This window comes from Coturnix japonica, chromosome 4 (assembly GCF_001577835.2).
Source record: "Coturnix japonica isolate 7356 chromosome 4, Coturnix japonica 2.1, whole genome shotgun sequence".
Classification (NCBI taxonomy): domain Eukaryota; kingdom Metazoa; phylum Chordata; class Aves; order Galliformes; family Phasianidae; genus Coturnix; species Coturnix japonica.
Window position 1 is genome coordinate 4975253 of NC_029519.1, and position 15952 is coordinate 4991204.

Sequence of the window (15952 nt, forward strand, 5' to 3'; positions counted from 1 at the left end):
TCAGCACACATGCGCGCTGCCCACGTAACTTTCACTTGTGCTCCACCTGGGCAGGGGACCAAGTAATGTCCCCAGAGCTGAGAGCTGCAATGCAATCTCAGCAGCACAGCCCAATCCCTCCCAGCTGCTGCAGGCTTGCACTTGTCCCATGATGGAGGCGATAAGGGGAAGGGAGGCTGCAGGCCTCATCCTGCTGCTCCACCAGCGACCCCAGCTATGGCACAGTGTGATCCTGCCCAACCTGTTCCTCTGGACACCAGGTGTTGGCTGCCACATTGCCACGGGCTGTGGTGCTGGACATGGCAGTGCTCATGATCCTGCTGCAGTGTGACCCCCCCAGCAGCCATTTATAAGGCTGTCACTGCGGAGGGTGCTCAGCATCACTGGGTGCACAGCTGGAACAAGCTGTCCTGGTGTGCTGAGCCCTGGCTGGCTCCTGGCACTGATACAGCAGCACCGCTGCGCCCTGGGATGCCTCCCATCTTCTGCATTTTTTTTTACCCGTGAAAAGTCATCAGGGGAGGCCGGGGGAGGGTTGTGTTTGCCGAGCAGAGCCCTCTGTGATTCCCTGCCACCAGGAAGTTCCTGCCTTAAAAAAGCCCGCTCTGTCCCCAATTGCTACAGGGGAAAGGAGGAGCAGGGTCGTGTCCCCACGTCCCCCTCTCCGCTGTGCCACCGCCACGTGGGATCCCGTGGGACCCCTCGCAAGGTTCCCTTGCACATCGCCCTGCTGTCGGGGCCGCGGCTCCGAGCTCAACTGGCGTTTCTTAAAGGAGCCTTTGAAATCACCCGGCATTTCCTCTAAGACACCATGGGGGAAAGTCCCCGCAGCGCAGTTCCCAGAGCCGGGGCAGTTCCCGGCGCTGCCGCCACCATAAAACGCGGGCGGGCGGCAGCGGGCAGCATTCACTGCGGGCGGACGGGGACATCGCAGCATGGGCAACTGGCTGGTCAACCACTGGTTCTCGGCAGCCGTCCTTGTGAGTGGTGGGGTTCAGGCTGCTGGGGGGCTGGATGGGCTGGGGGGAAACTAGGAGCAATTCCTGGCTCTGCCATCCACGGAGGAACAAATAACTCCTCCATATGAGTGATGGTCACAGCCCTGGGTGGTGGCCGCAGATGTCCTGGACTGAATGGGAAGGTTCTCAGGGGTTATTTCTGCCTTGACTGCCTCTTCCCACTCACAGCCCGAATGCCCCAAATCCCCAATCCCCCACAGTGGGGTAGGAAAGCAGTGCACCCCTCCCCACGGCATCCAAAACCCATGGATGGAGAGCGCAAAACCTGAACTGCCGCTGCTCTGCTCTGTTGCTGCGGTCAGAGAGGTTCCCACTCGGGTTTTCCCCTCCCACAGAGATGCTCAGTGCTGGAGGATCTACAGCATCCGCAGCACTGATGCCACAGCAGCAGGCTGAAAGGCTGGGAAATAGGGGGGAGGTGGAGGTGGGTGCAAGAAATTGGGGTTTCCACTTCCCAGACCTTACCTGCTCAGTGTCTGCCCCAGGCCCTTCCCTTTCTCAGCAGCAGATATTTCCTTTATCTTCCTTTCCTCATTCCTCATGCATGCAGAAGGACAGGAGTGACAGGACAGTTATTTTGCAACACTCCTGCCCACCCTTGTTCCCAGTATCTCATCTCACCTCAGGAGTAAGGGAGTAGAATGGGATGCGCTTCACTGTGTCAGCAGCCGTGTGCTGCACGGTGAGAGGTCCAGGTGCTGGGGTTCCTCACAGCCCTTGGTTCCCCCACAGGCAGCTTGGCTGGGCATCAACATCTTCCTCTTCACATACTACTTTCTGTTCTTCGACCAGGATGAGAAGTACTTCTACACCAGGGCCATCCTCGGGGTAAGGTGCTCCCAGCAGCACCCTGCCTGCCTTGGAGTCCTTATGGCTGGGCTGTGGCAAAGCATGGGCTGCAGCACCCCAGAGTCATTCCTTGTCCCGCCCTCTTCCAGTTCACCACTGCTCCACCCCAATCCCACCCTTTGGTCTCTGTTCCCATCCCAGCATCATTCCATACCAATACCCACCCCACAGCCCTAGCCCAGATCACTCGGTCCCCGCTCAGCATTGCTTGGCCCCATCCCATCCTGGGGTGCTCAGCCTGCAGTCAGCAGCACCTTGTCCCTGGCACAGCAATTCTCACCCCATCCCTGTCCTCATCTCCCCAGTCTGCCCTGGCGTGGGCCCGGGCATCGGCCAAATGCCTCAACTTCAACAGCATGCTGATCCTGCTGCCCGTCTGCCGCAATCTGCTCTCCTTTGTGCGTGGGAGCTGCTCGGTGAGTGCCCATGGGCAGCCCTGCAGCATGGCTGTCCCTATCCCTGCTCCCGTCCCCATCCCAATTCTGTCACCTCTCCTTGCAGTGCTGCAGGAGGACGCTGCGCAAGCAGCTCGACCACAACCTCACCTTCCACAAGCTGGTGGCCTACACGCTAGCCCTGCTCACAGGTAGCACCCTGCTGCTCACACTGTTCCCCCTGAGTCCTGTGGGGTGGCAGTGGGTGACAGCCTGTTCCTCTGCGCAGCCGTGCACACCATTGCCCATCTCTTCAACCTGGAGCGCTACAACTACAGCCAGCAGGCCAACGATGGCACCCTGCATGCTGTCCTCTCCAAGATGCACCTGCAGGACAGCAACAAGTGGCTGAACCCCATCCATTCTAACCAGACGGTGAGCACAGGTCCACCACTGCTAGCCCCCTGCCCTGGGCCAACCCTGACTCTGTCCTCCTGCTACCTCTGCAGACCGTCGAGTACGTGGCCTTCACCACCATCCCGGGGCTGACCGGGGTCATCATCACTCTGGCGCTCATCCTCATGGTCACATCCTCCACTGAGTTCATTCGCAGGAACTACTTTGAGGTCTTCTGGTACACACACCACCTCTTCATCATCTACTTCATTGGCCTCGTCATCCACGGCGTCGCGTAAGGCTTCTCCTGAAGGCTCCCCCAGAGCAGCAGATCAAGGGGTGGCTGTGTCTGCTCCAGGAGGACCTGGATGCAGTCCTCGGGTGAGGTGGGAGGGGGACCCATTCTTACCCTGCCTCCCTGCAGCGGGTTGGTGCGTGGGCAGACAGAGGAGAGCATGAAGGAGGTGCACCCAGATCACTGCGCCACGTTCCTGCTGCAGAAACCCAAGGAGTGCAGGCAGAAGTGCTGCAAGGAGCCTGAGTTTGGCAGCATCCCTGCGGAGGTAGGAATGGGAGTGGGGCTGTGGGAATCTGGGCTGTTGCATGCTCCATTAGGGGCAGCAGATGGCCGGGGGGGCTCCAACCCCATGCTCCCCTCCGCCCCACAGTCCTGGAAGTGGGTTCTGGCTCCCGTCATTCTCTACATCTTTGAGAGGATCCTGCGGATCTGGCGCTCGTGCCAGAAGGTGGTCATCACCAAGGTAGGTGGTGGGGTGGTTGCATGGAGGGCAGGGGCTGCTGCTGTAGCTCCTACACAGGCGGTAGGGCCATGTGGGGGCACTGAGCCGTGCTGCTGGCCCCACAGGTGGTCATGCACCCCGCTAAAGTGCTGGAGCTGCAGATGCAGAAGAAGGGCTTCCACATGGAAGTGGGGCAGTACATCTTTGTCAACTGTCCCGCTGTCTCCGTGCTGGAGTGGCACCCCTTCACCCTCACCTCAGCACCTGAGGAGGACTTCTTCTGTATCCACATCAGGGCAGCCGGGGACTGGACGGAGCGCATCATTGACACCTTCCAGCAGCAGAAGCTGGAGATGCCCAGGTAGCCTGAGGAGCTTCCCCCCCAGTGGAGGGACACCCCAGGGGCTGGGGAGGCCGTGCCTCTTACCCAGGCCCTCCCTTGGTCAGGATCAAAGTAGATGGTCCCTTTGGCACGGCCAGCGAAGATGTGTTCATGTATGAGGTGGCCATGCTGGTGGGAGCAGGCATCGGTGTCACCCCCTTCGCCTCCATCCTGAAGTCCATCTGGTACAGGTTCCAGCAGAATGACCAGACTCTCAAGACCAAGAAGGTACCGGGTGTCCCATGGGACCAGCTGGCCCCATACTATGGGTTTCTCCATGTTCAGAAGCACTTGGCTTCCCCATGCTTAACACCACATCCTTCCCCTGCTCCATCTTCTTCCCCATGCCACTACATCCCAGATCTACTTCTACTGGCTCTGTCGAGACACGGGTGCCTTCACCTGGTTCAACGACCTGCTTGCCTCACTGGAACAAAAGATGGCTGAGTCTGGCAAGGCAGACTTCCTCACCTACCGGCTCTTCCTCACCGGCTGGGACAACAGCATTGTGAGTTGGCTGCAGTTGGGCATGGCTGCAAGGGGCTGGTGGTGGCCGAGGTCCTCATTCTCCCTTCTCTGCCCAGGCCAACAACGCAGCACTCCACTTCGACACAGTCACGGACACGGTGACAGGCCTGAGGCACAAAACCATCTTTGGGAGGCCCAGGTGGGACACCGAATTCTCAGTGGTGGCCACAGCCCACCCCAGGTGAGATATGGGAGCCTTGGGGTGTTGATACCAGGAGGCATCCCCTGGTCCCCAACACCCACAGCCCCTCTCTGTGTGCAGGTCAGTGGTTGGAGTGTTCCTGTGTGGGCCGGAGGCACTGGCAAAGGTCTTGCAGAGATCTTGTCACCAGCACTCCAGCTTGGACCCCAGAAAGGTCAAATTCTACTTCAACAAGGAGAACTTCTAAGCAGGAGCCGGGCTGGGACCACGGGCAGCAGAAAACAACCAGCCTGCTGCTCTCACTTCTCTTTTTGAAGCAACTTTGCCTGGCATGAGCATCAGCTGAAAAGCATGAGAACCAGGCAAGCCAGAGAGATGATCCTTCATAAGGAGAAACTCTGGGTTCATAGACTGCTCTCTCCTTGACCCTACGAAGGGTCCCTGTGAGGGGAGATGAGCCCAGCTGTCAGCACAGCCCCCATGCAACACACATTGGGATGGTACTGGCATGCAGGTGCAGACCAGGAGGAGGTGAGGGGAGCCCGGCACACTGGGTGAGATGGTGGGGTCAGACGTGGCACCAAGGACCAAACACACCCCTCCAGATTTAAACATCCCTGTCCATAAAACAGTAAATTAAACTTGCCTTTCCTTGCAATAAAAACCATGTTCAATAAAAGCCGCGTCTCCATCTGTGCAGGTGTGAAGGAAACCCACTGTTTGCCCCCCTTTGCTGGGCTGCAATAAAAAGGCAATAAACCCTCAGGGGTGCAGTGTAGGGTGGTGGGGATGGCTGCCCGCCAGCCTTCTCCCTCCACAGAGGCTCACAGGCACCAAAGAGCCAAGTTTACACCAACCACCAGGCACAAACCAGACACAGGGAGACCTCAAGCGCAAAGATAACAAATTCTGCTCAAGCGTATGCACAGAGGAGGAGAAAAACACCCTCCGAGGGCAGGCAGGTGTGGTAAGTGATACAGCAATTGGATACAGAGCCCTTCTGCTCTTGTCAACAGGGACAGAAAGCTGAGCTCCCTATCATGCCCTAGAGGAGGGCACAGCCAGGCTGACCTGCACCATGGGACACCTACTGCTGTCTCCTGGTCGACAGGCTGCTGTCACCAGCCAGACACCTTCCATGGGCAGCCTGCTCACCCTGTTTGGTAGCCAGCACATTCCAGCAGGAAGATGCAAAAAGACAATACCCATGGAGCTTAACAGTCCCCCAGGACACCCTCAGCCCCAACACTCGCTGAAGAACCTGAGAGGTTCAGCCTAGAACAGAGCCAGACCAGGCCAGGCTGTTCCCAGCAGTATTCCTGCCTATGAGGGACCATACAAGGCAATCTGAGACATGGCTTTACTCAAACCCTCCTCCCACTTTATTTCAAACATCAAAAAATATACACAGAGAAAAAAAGAAATAAATTGGGAGGGAAAACCTCGGGTGGCAAGGAGAAACCTCTCCCTAAATGCAGCATCAACTCAAACAACAGGAAATGGCTGCCGTCGAGCACCTTCTCTGCCCATCACACACCTGCCAGGCCTGTGAAAAGGGGAGGAAAGTGAGCACGGAGAAGAAAAACAGGGCCATCCTGCACTGAACAGCACTCTGATTCACTGCAGGGGAGCAGGTACTGGCTTAAGGACATCACCTGTCAGGGTGCCCCTGTGGATTTCTGGATTTGCTCCTTTAGAATAAGGATGCTTTGCCGCTGTTCTGGGGGCAGCATGGCGATCTGGTCTGCTGTCAGCTGCAGAACCTGCATGATCAGGGCCGCCTGCAGAGAGAAGGGAGTCAGAATAGCTCTCTGCCAGCACAGCCATGGGTTGCAACAGCCAGGAAAGAGGTGCTGGATGGATTGAGTTTCCTCTGCAGCAGAACCATGGAGCTGCTCAAGCTCTGAGCAGAGCAGGGTAGAATAACCTCCTGCTCCAAATGCAACAGGAAAGAAAACGAGTTCTCTGAAGCATCGTTGTCCTCTGCCATGGTAAAGCACACAGAAAGCGCTATTCTCATTGTCTAACCCCTTCCCATCTGTCCACTCACCTTCTCATGATCCTGGGGGGTGACCTGGCTCTGTCCAGGACTAAAGCCTCCAGGCTGACCAGCTCCCTGGACTCCTGCCCCAGGAATGCCCCCTCCTTGCATGCCAGCCCCTGCCATGTTAGGAACCTATGGGTACAAAAGAGTTGATAAGGATTGAGAGATCTCTGTACTCAGCCATACAGATACAGGAACATAAAGCAAGCTTTGTACTTCCTGGAAACACTGCTCTGCAGGAAGCCTTCCACCTCCAGCATTCACATGCATGCCCTTCACCCGGCCCCAGCCCACAAGATACCATCAGTGCAGTCAGCCACACAGAGCTGTACCTGGCGGGGCCCCTGTGGGCCGCTGGCTCCCATATTAAGCGGTCCGGGACCCTGTATGCCACCAGGCATCGGGCCACGCGGGTTGGGACCAGGCCCTCGAGGCTCCAGGCCTCGGGACTCCATGACCCTGGCCTCCATGGCCCTGGCTTCAAGCACTCGTGGCTCCAGGACCCGTGGCTCCATGCCCCTTGGCTCCAGGCCCCGTGCCTCCATCACCCGGGGCTCCAGCCCTCGTGGCTCCAATCCTCGCGGCTCCAGCCCTCGGGGATCTCTTCCAACTGCAGAGGAAGGACAAGGCAAGTTGTAGAAGGGAGCAGTGCCGTGGGGTTATAGGAGCGAGCCCACTGCCTTCTCTGCTGGGAAGCTGGCAAATGCCAGGAAGATGCAGGGTTGGGGAAAAGGAGACATGCCTGGAAGAAGCCCCTTTCCCTGTGATACTGTCCCTCGTGCCTCAGGTTCGTTTCACTGCCCAAACCCCCTTTTAAGTCTTGAGCTGAGGCAGCGAGCTCCACTCTGACCCTCTGTCTGCATGCTTTAAAGCCACCCATTATTTCATGCCCCCTCTCTCACCTCGAGCATCCATCAAGGGCCCCCGTGGCTCTCCCATCAGTGGTCGGGGTTCTCCCATGGGTCCACCCCTCATCTCATGGGGGGGGCCACGGCTATCGTGGCCAGGCATATGATGCATAGGGGCTCCTTGGTGGGGTGGCCCAAGGTAACCTCTGATGCAGAGAGACGAGGAGAGCAAAGCAGGAGGAGGAGAAAAAGCAAGAGAGTGTAAATCAGACACTGGCTTGGCACGGTCTGGGCAGAGCGTTGGGATTGCCCCCAAAGCCGGCCGCTGGCAAGGCTTGCACAGGGATGAATGCTGTCGGTCCCATGTCACAGGGCTGCTGATAGCACCCTGGGGATGCCCCATCCCTGGGGAAGGGGACTGGTCCCCATGGCTGGCAGCACACAGGCCTCCAACCAGGCAGCAGTGACTCCCGGAAGGCTCGTGCCATCCCTGTCCTCAGTGAGGTCACCCTTGGGCAGGGAACAGTGCAAGGGGCTCCTCTCCTTCCCTCTCCCCTCACCTGGGCTCCACATCTCCAGTGACTGAGAGCAGGGTCCCTCCACGAGGGTCATTCGGGGCATCTCCCAAAAGGCCTCGGGGTGGCGGGCCACTAGCAGGTAGAGGTCCACGCTGCATAGGGGCCCTCGGGTCTGGCATGGGCACTGCCAGGGAGACATACAAGAACTTGTGAGGACCTGCACAACCAGTGCTGTGCTGAGACTGTCCCCCAGCACCCTCAGGGCTGGGATGTGCACGGCCTCTCTGCCCCCTGACACAGGTGAATGGGCTGTGCTGACTGCTGAGGGAGCAGCCCCTTGGATAAGGCCAGAGAGCACAGAAGCCCCTTCCCTGAGTGCTCATTACATCACTCTCTTTCCCTCTCTGGTTCTATCTCAGATTCCTTTACTACACCAGGTGCTCAAACAATGTAGGTGCCCCTTGTCAATCCCTAAGAGCATGGGCCAATGTGAGAACAGGAGCAAAGCAAGACCTAGAAAGCTAGAACTTTCCTAGAAAGTCAGGAAAGTGCCTAAGGGGGCTGGATCCTAAGTGAAGACCCTCTCCAAACAGGCGCTCGTTTCCACTGGTGACTCTCTGCATGGCATAAGCTTGTTCTCCTCTCCTGCCCCCTAACCCTGCCAGGCTACACGGAGTGATGCCAGTCCCCAGCCCTGAGCACAGTGTGGTGACAGCTGCTCTCCACACTCTGCACAACGAGCTCCGTGACAGCCTGGAGCGCCGCGATACCTTGAACGCGTTCGATAGATGCAGGCCTGGCAGGTCCCACGGGCGAGAGCTGCAGGGTCCCTGGGCAAGCAGCAGGAAAAGAGGGAGAAGAGCAGACACGTGAATAGTGTATGCACACATGCACTCAGCCTTGGGAGTGGTGCTGTCTCAGCCAGTAGAATCACCTCTGCTCCCTGGCATCCCCCAGGACACCTATTGAGAAGATGCTGCCTGCCGCCAATCTGGCTGTATCAGCCACTTCCACCAATGCCACGTCTGCCACCACAGGTACAGAAAGCAGCTCGGCACAAAGTGCCAGGCTGAGCACGGCCCTTTCTTTTCTCACTCTGTGAACATGCAGGGAGCGGAGTGAACCTTGCTGCATGAAGTCCTGCCAAGAGAACTGGCACACTGCAGGGCCACGCTGCAGCCCACAGCAAGTCAGCTCCTGCCCCTACCTGCAGCTGCTTTGGGCACTCCCCAGCACTGGTTTTCTGTCTGCTCTTCAAAACCTTCTGGGTATCAGTGAAACTGCCAAGAACTGCAGGATCGTTCTTGGGACGATGGTGCTCACTCTGAGAATAATGACAGTCAGCTGCCTTTATGACATCCAAGACTGGAGGAACTCAGAACAGGTTTGCCACTCTGCTGACACAAGACCTGAGATACAAATCTAAGCGACGGAGATGTCAGAGCCCTTCACACCTTACTACTGGAAAAACAGGAACGCCTCACTGTGGTTGCACTAACCATGGGGCAGCCTCTCAGTGCTGAATGGTGAGGAATCCAGCTCCAGGGCTGGGCTGTACAGACCGTGCCTGCAGAGGGAGTGAGGGCCAAGCAACTGCCTGCTGCAGAACTCCCTGCCAAGCCTCGTCCTCACTATCACAAGCAAAAGCAAAGAGCCAGCTCCCTCTGCTGGGCACGGCACAGAAAGCACAGGGAGACACGGGCGAACACTGCAGCAGCATAGCTGCTCCCCAGCATCCAGGCAGCAATGAAGCAGGGCAGGGACTGGAGAAGAGCAAGCTCTGCCTGCCTGGCTAAGCACAGGGACAGACACGGGCTCACAGAGAGATAGAAAACACAGGCACATCCCGCCCAGTGGAACAGCAGCTCTCCTGGCTTCCGGGACGCATTTGCACAACACAATGTAGAACAAGCTGGAAGCAAACTGGTATCCAGGCTGGAGTCCCAGATGCAGGAGAGCTGTTACCACAGCCTTGCACCTAAGCAAACAAACCCAGACGTGGCCCAGTGCTATAGGAGCTGCCAGATGCAGCAGCAACAAGGCTGCACGTAGCCGACAGGGGTTCTTCCAGTGCAACATTGCTCAGAATTTGTAGCCTGGGCCCCAGATGGAGCAAGGTTCACATGACATATGGCATAAACTTAACCTCCGATGTACCTTGTCCACGCTCCAATGGCACAGGCCCTCCTCCAGGCATGCCGACCTGCGGCTGCAATCCACCTGATGGGGAAAAAGCAGAAGAAAAATACCTTTGTTGTTGCCCCTATACAACTGACCCATTCCTTTGGACCCAAATACCTACCCCCTCCCAGCTCCTGGGGTAACATCTGGAAATTTATGTTCTTGCTGTTGGTTGCCCATGGAGATAAGCCAACTTTCTGAACTGCCACTGACAGCAGCCACAACCACTGCACAGAGTACAAGTGATCTCATGGGGCACAGCTCAATGGTTACGGGAAGGTACAGTGGGGCTGTCTGCAGGACCCACATGCCCAGGGCAGCCTGGACACTGCTCAGCCAAAACCCACACACTCACCTCCTGGAGCCATGGGGCCAGGGCCCTGCACAGCAGCTGCCATCTGTCCTGGTGCTGGCACTCCTCCCTGCATAGGTGGCTGCATCAGAGGGGGAGCGCCGTTTACATGCATGCCACCCTGTCCAGGAGAGAAACTAGGCCTCAGCAAAGCCCTGTTAGCCCAGCTGGGAAACTTGGGCTGGTAACACCCACCACTCCTCAATATGGTACATATGCCCCACATGCTCTTACCATGGGCTGTGGCTGGGATGATGGGGTATTCTGTGGGTTCATCTGGGCATTAGGCCCTGGCCCAGGTCCTGGTCCAGGCCCAGGTCCCGGCACAGCCTGCTGGTTGCCTGGGATCAGAGGAGGAACGCTGGTCTGACGATGCAGGATTTTCTAGAAGCAGAAGGAGGAGAAAGGAATTATCTTCCACTCTCACTTCACAACAGGATGCTGCCAATGTTCTACCAGACTCGGTCAAGACAGTGAGGGACAAACCAGTGCGATCTCCGGGTCGACGATCCTCATTACCACCTGGGCCTGTAGCAGAGCATAAGCCAGCTGGGGGTTCTGCAGCAGCATGTTCCTGGCTTCCTGAGGGCTGTTCTGGACGCACAACTGAGAATACACATAGAGATCAGCACTCTAGCAAGGCACGATATGGGCTATAGGGGCGCAGGCAGCTGTGGTAGAAGGTGCTCATGCAGAGAGCAGGGAGCATAGCTCCCTTCTTCGCTCACCTTCATCTGCTTCATCAGCTCAAACATCTGCTCAGGTGGCAGGCTGGCCACTGCACGGCTAATGGACTCAGGGGCATCCTCAGGATTGACAGGGTCCCCATAGGGTGACTCTATGATGGGTGCACCTGTGCCCAAGCCTACAACAGAATTTGTGATATAAGCAGCGACCTCAGAAGGCAGCGTGAGCTGGTGTTTAGAACTGGCTGCTCATAAGAAAGGGAGTGCCATGCCATTAATGGGAGGCAGCAAAAGCGAGGAGATCTGGAAGGAGAAGGAACAACCAGCTCAGTCCACACCCCCTCTGCAAAGCTATTTGCAGGGTCACTTGGAGCAGTCTGGCTCTCACAGAGCCAGGAACGTACTGCAGTGCCAGGAAGGCCAGGCTCAGTACGACATCAGTGTTCTGTGGCACAGAATTCACACTCACTCTTCAGCTCCTCCTTGTTCTTCTCGCTGGCCGCGTTGTCCACACGGAGGGCTCTCCCACTGAACTCCCGGCCGTTCAGGTTCCGCATGGCGCTGAGGGCCGTCTCCTGGTCCTGGTACTCACAGAAGCCATATCCCTTCGGTTTGCCTGTCTCCCTGTCATACACCAACCTGCACAGCAACAAGAGCCGTCGCCACTGAGGGCAGCCAGACAGTGTAAACACACTCTACCCCCAGCACAGAGCACGGCCCTCACACACCCCCAACCCACGGCAGCTGCTGCAGGCCCAGCCTGCTCCTCCGCACCCGTTTTTAGGCCGGGGGAGCACAAGGGCCGACGGAACCGCTCTGACCTGAAGCTGACCACGGGCCCGACCTCGGAGAAGATGTCCTTCAGCTGCTCCTCTGTGGCCTCGTACGGGATGTTCCCCACTGCGGGACAGACACGGCGGCGCTCAGCCCAAGGCACGGAGGGCAGGGAGCCGCCATTGGAGCAGCCCAGCCCAGCCCGGCCCGGCCCGGCCCGGCCCGGCCCGACACGGCGCGTCCCTCACCGAACACCGAGCGCAGGGAGCGATCCACGGCCGGGTCCCGCACCGACAGCCCCGCCATGCCGCCCGCCGTCACCACCCTCCTTTTCCGGCCCCCTCTCGGAGTCTCCCCCCCTATTTCCGCCCGTATCTAACGTGGCGGAGGCGGTGTGCGATGGGAAAACGCTCCGTGGGGAAACGGCGGCCCGTGCGGTACGGCTATAGGGTGTGCGGGGCGGGGTGGGATGCAGCGGGGTCTGCACGGGGCTGCCGAGCAGTGCTGGGCTCTGACACATCACCCACAGCTCCAACATCCCTCGGTGCCCCCCAGCCCCGGGTACCCATATCCATCCCTTAACGTTCTCCCCTTCTGAGCTCCCCCAGCCCTCGGTGCTCCCTCCCCTTGGATCCCGCATCCCTCATTGCCCCCCCGTGCCCGCTCAGTCCCATCTCCCTCGTGCCCCCATATCCCATATGCAGGTGCCACGTTCCTGTTGGCCATCCGTGACCCTTCGTTCTCTGCAATGGCTGCGGGGGGTGACACCATCCCAGCTCTGGCCACGGAGCCACGCTTTGCCCAGCAGCTGAGGTGAGAAGGGAGGGATATGGGGGGGCCCTGCCGTGTCCCCATGCTGTACTCTGCGTGGAAGGGGGTGGGGAAGGAGTGTGCGAGGCAGCCCTGACCCTGCAGGCAGCGTTTGGAAGAGGCTCGACTCTTGGATGCCCGGTACCGGCTGCAGAAGGTGCCAGGGGGCAGCGTGGCCCTGCCCGTGCTGGAGGGGAAGGCAGCGGAGCGGTGGCTGCAGGACAACGGGCTGCAGGGGCTGTGCTGCCGGCTGCTCTGGATCCAGGTGGGTATGGCCATGTATTGCCTCCCAGGAACAGGTTCAGGCTGGTGGCTTCGCTCACCGTGTCCCTCCCGCAGGACCCTGTTCCCTCAAAGGCTGCCAGCGTGCAGCCGTCTGCCCAGAAGCTGCGCTGTGAGCTGCGCCGGCTGCTGCAGGAACAGGGAGAGAGCTGGTCAGAAGAGTTGGAGTGCGATGTACCCCGGACCTGGCAGCGACATGGGGACCTGGTCCTGCTGAGCGAGGACAGCTTCAGTGCTGCGCTGTGGGCGAAGCTGGGTGAGCAGAACGGAGCTGCCCACAGGGCTGCCATGTGGGTGCTGCTGGCTTCTCCCCAGTGCTCCCAGCATGGCTGCATTGCAGGCCCCGTGCTCTGGGAGACGGTCGCCTCTGCTTTGGGTGCCCAGCGCCTGGCCAAGCGAGGACGGGTGTTGCCAGACAAGATGCGCTCCCCGAGTGTCACCCTGCTGCTGGGCCAGGACAGCTGGGTGGAGCATGTGGACAATGGCATTCGGTAAGAGAAGCAGTGATGTGGGGCATGGCTGTTGAAGCTGGGAGGAGGTGCTGCTCTCACCAGGCTGGTGGTGGCCCCCAGGTACACGTTCGATGTGACAAAGTGTATGTTCTCCCCGGGTAATATCACGGAGAAGCTGCGAGTGGCCTCGATGCAGTGCTCTGGGGAGGTGCTGGTGGATCTCTATGCAGGTAACAGCCCTTAGGGGTTGCAGAGGGGTTCTGCAGGGCTGGTGGAGAACAGTAATGCAGGTGCTGATGTCATCCAGATGGATATGAAACAGTACTGACTCTGCATTGACAAATGAACTGGGTTGGAAAAATGTTCTGGGACCTAACTTAGAGCTCCTGCCCCATTTGGAAGCCCTCAGTATTGCTGTCCCTCCTGAGACCAAACTGGATGCTTGGGACAGCCTTGTGCTCAGGCTCTGCAGAGCGCTGCTCTGTACTTAGTGCTGCTCGCAGGAACCATCTGCATCCAGTGAGAAGGACTGTCCTCTTTTTGAACATGGAGGTTGTTTCTTAGAAGCTCCCATCAATATCCTGACCATATTGGGTGTAATGTGTGTTTGTAACCAGCTATTGCCAACTGAAGCAAGCAGCTGGTCTGTCTTCTCCTTTGCTATGAACATCTGGGGATGTGGTGTCAGGCTTCTGTGTGTGGAGAGCTCTGTTCTGTATGTAGGGAAGTCAGCGTTTCCTATTTTGCCGCAGAGAAAGAAAGCAGCACTCACAGAGCTGCTCTTGATCAATTAAAACAAACACCAGTCTTGACACTTCTGCCATAGGCTGGGAGCAGAACAGGATAGCAGAATTAACAGGTAAAGACAGATCATAAAATAAGTAAACTTCTTTTTAAGATGAATTTTGGTTTTAGGGGATAAGAGAGAAATGAAAGTCCATTTGGCAGGCGTTTCCCCAATACCTGGGGTAGTTCTGACCCTGAGCAGAGCAGATGCATAGAGCTAAAGGTGGTAATCCACATCCTAAGCTGCCTCTGAGAAGGAGAGCAGACACCAGGGGGTATCTGCCCTGTGCCTTCTTTTCTGCTACTTTCTCTGTCCCCAGGGATTGGGTACTTCACGCTGCCATACCTGGTTCATGCAGCTGCTGCCTTTGCCCACGCCTGTGAGTGGAACCCACACGCCCTGGAGGCCCTGAGGAGGAACCTGGCACTGAATGGTGTGCAGGACCGCTGCCAGATCCACGCTGGGGACAGCAGGCAGGTGGGCAGCACCCCAGGCATGGCGCTCTGCCCTCCTGTGGGCCTCGCTCACCATCTTCCTCCTCCCAGCTTCAGCTGAAGGATGTGGCTGACCGGGTGAACCTGGGACTGATCCCCAGCTCCGAGGAGGGCTGGCCCGTGGCCTGTCGCGTCCTGAAGAAGGGCACAGGAGGGATTTTGCACATCCACCACAACGTGGAGTCTTGCCCCACGCCTCCTGTTCTGAAGGATGAGCAGAGACTCCCAGAGGAATCCAGCTGTGAGCAGGAGGATGAAGAACACCGGGGCTCTGAGGAGATGGAGAGCGGTGGGCAGAAAATGCTGGCAGCCAGGGTCAGGCCCGAGTGGTGGAGCTGGGCTGAAGCAGCTGCTGTGCGGATCCGGGAGCTGCTGACAGAGCTGCACAGCCAGCCATGGCAGACCCACATCCTGCACATCGAGGCGGTGAAATCCTACGCGCCCCATGTGCATCACATCGTGCTGGACCTTGAGTGCCGCCCGATGCTGCCCACATAGCAGGCCGTGGGGCCCCGGCGTGGCTCTAGGTCTGGATTTTAGTCATCTGGATGTGGTTTACATCCCGTGTTCCCAGGTGGCGGCAGTACCCAGCAGCAGGCTGGGCTTCTGCCATCCCTGTGCCGTGCCCAGGGCTGCTGTGCAAGGGGAGCTCACAGGGACAGTGTGATGGCAGAGGATGGGGCTGAGGGTGCCCATAATCCCACCCCAGCTCTGCCTGCTGACCACACAGTGCAGGGACATCGTGCTGCCTTGGATGTGTGCTGGCACTTTCAATCCCATTTTCACATGTAAGAGCTGCAGGGCCAAATAAACCTCAGAATTTATGCTGGGCTGTGTTTGGGTACATCAGGTGCATGCCTTGTGAGGTGTCTTTGGTTCTTGTTTGTCTTTAATTCTGAGAACAGGTCTGTTAAGCTCCATCTCAATCCGTATTTTTGTAGAAATAAAGGTGGTTCCCCTCTCCCTAGCCGGTGTCCAGTGACTTCGGAGGAAGCACAGTGCCATGGACGTGTCCCTGGTGGTGCAGGCACTGGCTGAGCCGCGTGGCAAAGGGCAGAGCTACATTCTTCATCCTCTCTCCTGGAGCCGGCCCGTCTGTTCCCAGCGGTGCCGACGCCGATGGGCTCCGTGGCAGCCCGTGTGTGCTCTCAGGGAGGAGCCGCCCGCCCCGATAGTGCTGCGGGTCGGCACCCCGGAGCTGCGGGCACGGCTGCGTCCGGGGCCGGGGCTGCTGTTTGCGGACGGCCTCATAAATCCGTGTGTCAATAGAGTCGGGGCGTGCCGCATCGCGGGA

At 58.3% G+C, this 15952-nt stretch overlaps 3 protein-coding genes across 5 annotated transcripts; 2 read left to right on the top strand and 1 right to left on the bottom strand.

Annotated features, from left to right (window-relative positions):
• The first annotated feature begins 50 nt into the window (after positions 1–50).
• Positions 51–5124, top strand: NOX1 (NADPH oxidase 1). Its single transcript, XM_015860423.2, has 13 exons — positions 51–980; positions 1752–1847; positions 2174–2284; positions 2370–2454; positions 2532–2677; positions 2752–2933; positions 3063–3201; positions 3307–3399; positions 3504–3739; positions 3826–3988; positions 4122–4268; positions 4345–4469; positions 4551–5124. Exons 1-13 carry the CDS (start codon positions 936–938, stop codon positions 4675–4677), a joined length of 1695 nt encoding a protein of 564 aa, XP_015715909.1. The 5' UTR covers positions 51–935; the 3' UTR covers positions 4678–5124.
• A 665-nt stretch (positions 5125–5789) lies between these two features.
• Positions 5790–12189, bottom strand: CSTF2 (cleavage stimulation factor subunit 2). 3 transcript variants are annotated; one of them, XM_015860371.2, is made up of 15 exons: positions 12082–12189; positions 11881–11959; positions 11529–11698; positions 11102–11238; positions 10860–10979; positions 10608–10757; positions 10377–10494; positions 9998–10060; positions 8611–8670; positions 7883–8024; positions 7377–7528; positions 6807–7084; positions 6481–6606; positions 6086–6211; positions 5790–5976 (listed from the first exon to the last, which is right to left on the bottom strand). In XM_015860371.2, exons 1-14 carry the CDS (start codon positions 12137–12139, stop codon positions 6089–6091), a joined length of 1776 nt encoding a protein of 591 aa, XP_015715857.1. In that variant the 5' UTR covers positions 12140–12189; the 3' UTR covers positions 5790–5976; positions 6086–6088. The 3 variants fall into 3 exon arrangements, with proteins under 3 accessions (XP_015715857.1, XP_015715858.1, XP_015715859.1); XM_015860372.2 differs by lacking the exon at positions 8611–8670; XM_015860373.2 differs by lacking the exons at positions 7377–7528; positions 7883–8024; positions 8611–8670.
• On the top strand, positions 12173–15622 carry TRMT12 (tRNA methyltransferase 12 homolog). The gene is made up of 8 exons (XM_015860376.1): positions 12173–12270; positions 12538–12646; positions 12749–12908; positions 12983–13181; positions 13266–13416; positions 13498–13607; positions 14484–14641; positions 14710–15622. The coding sequence occupies exons 2-8, from the start codon at positions 12582–12584 to the stop codon at positions 15154–15156; spliced, it is 1290 nt and encodes a 429-aa protein (XP_015715862.1). The 5' UTR covers positions 12173–12270; positions 12538–12581; the 3' UTR covers positions 15157–15622.
• The last annotated feature ends 330 nt before the right edge of the window (positions 15623–15952 follow it).

What these genes read in the sequence shown, in the direction of transcription:
- TRMT12 (XM_015860376.1), top strand. Translation starts at nt 12,582, where the DNA reads ATGGCTGCGGGGGGTGACACCATCCCAGCTCTGGCCACGGAGCCACGC. An exon ending in CGCTTTGCCCAGCAGCTGAG is followed by an intron (nt 12,647 to 12,748) that starts GTGAGAAGGGAG and finishes CTGACCCTGCAG; the next exon opens with GCAGCGTTTGGAAGAGGCTC. An exon ending in GCCGGCTGCTCTGGATCCAG is followed by an intron (nt 12,909 to 12,982) that starts GTGGGTATGGCC and finishes TCCCTCCCGCAG; the next exon opens with GACCCTGTTCCCTCAAAGGC.
- CSTF2 (XM_015860371.2), bottom strand. Translation starts at nt 12,139, where the DNA reads ATGGCGGGGCTGTCGGTGCGGGACCCGGCCGTGGATCGCTCCCTGCGC. An exon ending in TCGACCCGGAGATCGCACTG is followed by an intron (nt 10,758 to 10,859) that starts GTTTGTCCCTCA and finishes TTCTGCTTCTAG; the next exon opens with AAAATCCTGCATCGTCAGAC. An exon ending in CATCCCAGCCACAGCCCATG is followed by an intron (nt 10,495 to 10,607) that starts GTAAGAGCATGT and finishes TCTCCTGGACAG; the next exon opens with GGTGGCATGCATGTAAACGG.
- NOX1 (XM_015860423.2), top strand. Translation starts at nt 936, where the DNA reads ATGGGCAACTGGCTGGTCAACCACTGGTTCTCGGCAGCCGTCCTT. An exon ending in TTGTGCGTGGGAGCTGCTCG is followed by an intron (nt 2,285 to 2,369) that starts GTGAGTGCCCAT and finishes CTCTCCTTGCAG; the next exon opens with TGCTGCAGGAGGACGCTGCG. An exon ending in AGAAGGTGGTCATCACCAAG is followed by an intron (nt 3,400 to 3,503) that starts GTAGGTGGTGGG and finishes CTGGCCCCACAG; the next exon opens with GTGGTCATGCACCCCGCTAA.